Raw genomic sequence first — 1506 nt, 5'->3', positions numbered from 1 at the left:
GATCTAATTTGGCCCTAGCGCGAGCGACATTATCGAGCCAGCCTAGCAAGCGCTCACGAGCTTCCCCATGTCGATTTGTCACGTTACGGATGAGCCAACCTCTTGTTGTCTTCTCCGGAAGAGTAATCTTTCCTAGCACATAGAGCATTGTGACACCCAAGGCCCATACGTCTCCCGGGGTCCCTCGTGTTCGTTGTACAATAAGGTCAGGCGGGACATACCAAGGGGTACCACCGGGCAGCTCCTTCTCATCCATCGTCGTAGCTAGTCCAAAATCGAGAAGAACAGCGCCGCGCTCAGGCGAATAGGCGATATTGGCTGGTTTGATGTCATTGTGGACGACCCGCTGGTCCGCAAGGTAGGCGAGGGCGGATGACGTGCCGTGGAGTATCCTTTGCCCGTCGCTAGCCTTGAACGGTGAAGTAAACCCGCGGTGGAGGGACGGGGGAAGCCGCTCAACAAGCATGGCAAAGACGCGGCCGTCGAAGGCCTTCAGGGTGACTATGTTTGGCTATTCGTCTTTAGTAGAGGACCGATATACTGGTCGTTTTCGGGGCAAAAACATACGTGATGTAGCTTTTCCAGGAATGACTTTTCTCGTTTCCAGATCGACGCGCATTTTATCAGGTCTTCGGACGTCTTGCCTTTGTACCTGATCACCTTCGCCACAACCTTTTCCGATAACACCGAGTCGCGGCCAGTGAAGAGACTGGCTGACAGCGTATCAGCAATTCGCTCAAGCCGATGAAGTCTGTAGGTGGGCTGATTGCCGCACCTAAAAACCCCGCCAGCCCCTCTACCCAGAGGCAGATGACTGACCTCGTCGTCCTTGACCTGCTTAGAACGGACGACGGCAACTTCTCCATCCGAGAGGTCAAGAAGTGGTGTACCGCCCGTTCGAGCAATCTTCCGCGAGGTTGGAATGGCGAGACTGAGGCATTTGGCACCATCGGCAACGGCAGCGTCAGTTGATCTGCGTGTTACGTCTGTGGCCGTGGTCAGAACGACTTCTGCCTCTCCCCCCTCCCGTCTTCGTCGCTTGCCAGCTTTTTGCTGCTCGCCGGACGCAAGGCGCTTGGCGGAAGCTGAACAGCCAGGCAGGCCTTCATGTAAAGTGATGGTGAATTGCCTCCGCTGCATCAAGAAGTCGGCGACATGTTGCTCAGCTGTGAGGTTCTTTCTCCACCGAAATTCTCCACATACCGGGCTTGATCACCTCGGTCTGGTCATACGATAGACGACGGCGGCTCGTTGGAGAACATAAGCTGGTGAGATAGAAATCCACACACGATTTGTTGATCAGAACGCAGTCGTCGTTGGCAGGATCGTAGTAAACACTGCACCGAACTTGCAAAGGTATGAACCGCGTAAGTCTCGGATCGCAGGGAGGGTCGTTAAGAGGAACGCACAGAGTGAAGTTCACGTCCTGCGTGCGCTGTATCACACCGACCATATTCCACCCGCCAATTTTGTGCGGCAAAGGAATCATGGCAGAGTCAGTGTTGC

The 1506-nt window shown here is 54.7% G+C and overlaps 1 protein-coding gene across 1 annotated transcript; it reads right to left on the bottom strand.

Annotated features, from left to right (window-relative positions):
* CABS01_17166 (serine/threonine protein kinase-20) lies at nt 1-1140 on the bottom strand (the record flags this gene model as incomplete). The annotated part of the gene is made up of 2 exons (XM_060550493.1): nt 1-511; nt 568-1140. Coding segments are annotated over 2 exons (1084 nt in total), but the record flags the coding sequence as incomplete, so codon positions are not given.
* Nucleotides 1141-1506: the final 366 nt, after the last annotated feature.

This window comes from Colletotrichum abscissum (genome assembly GCF_030869225.1).
Source record: "Colletotrichum abscissum strain IMI 504890 chromosome Unknown Scaffold_404.1, whole genome shotgun sequence".
NCBI classification, from domain to species: Eukaryota; Fungi; Ascomycota; class Sordariomycetes; order Glomerellales; family Glomerellaceae; genus Colletotrichum; species Colletotrichum abscissum.
This window is presented reverse-complemented; position numbering and strand designations above follow the sequence as displayed.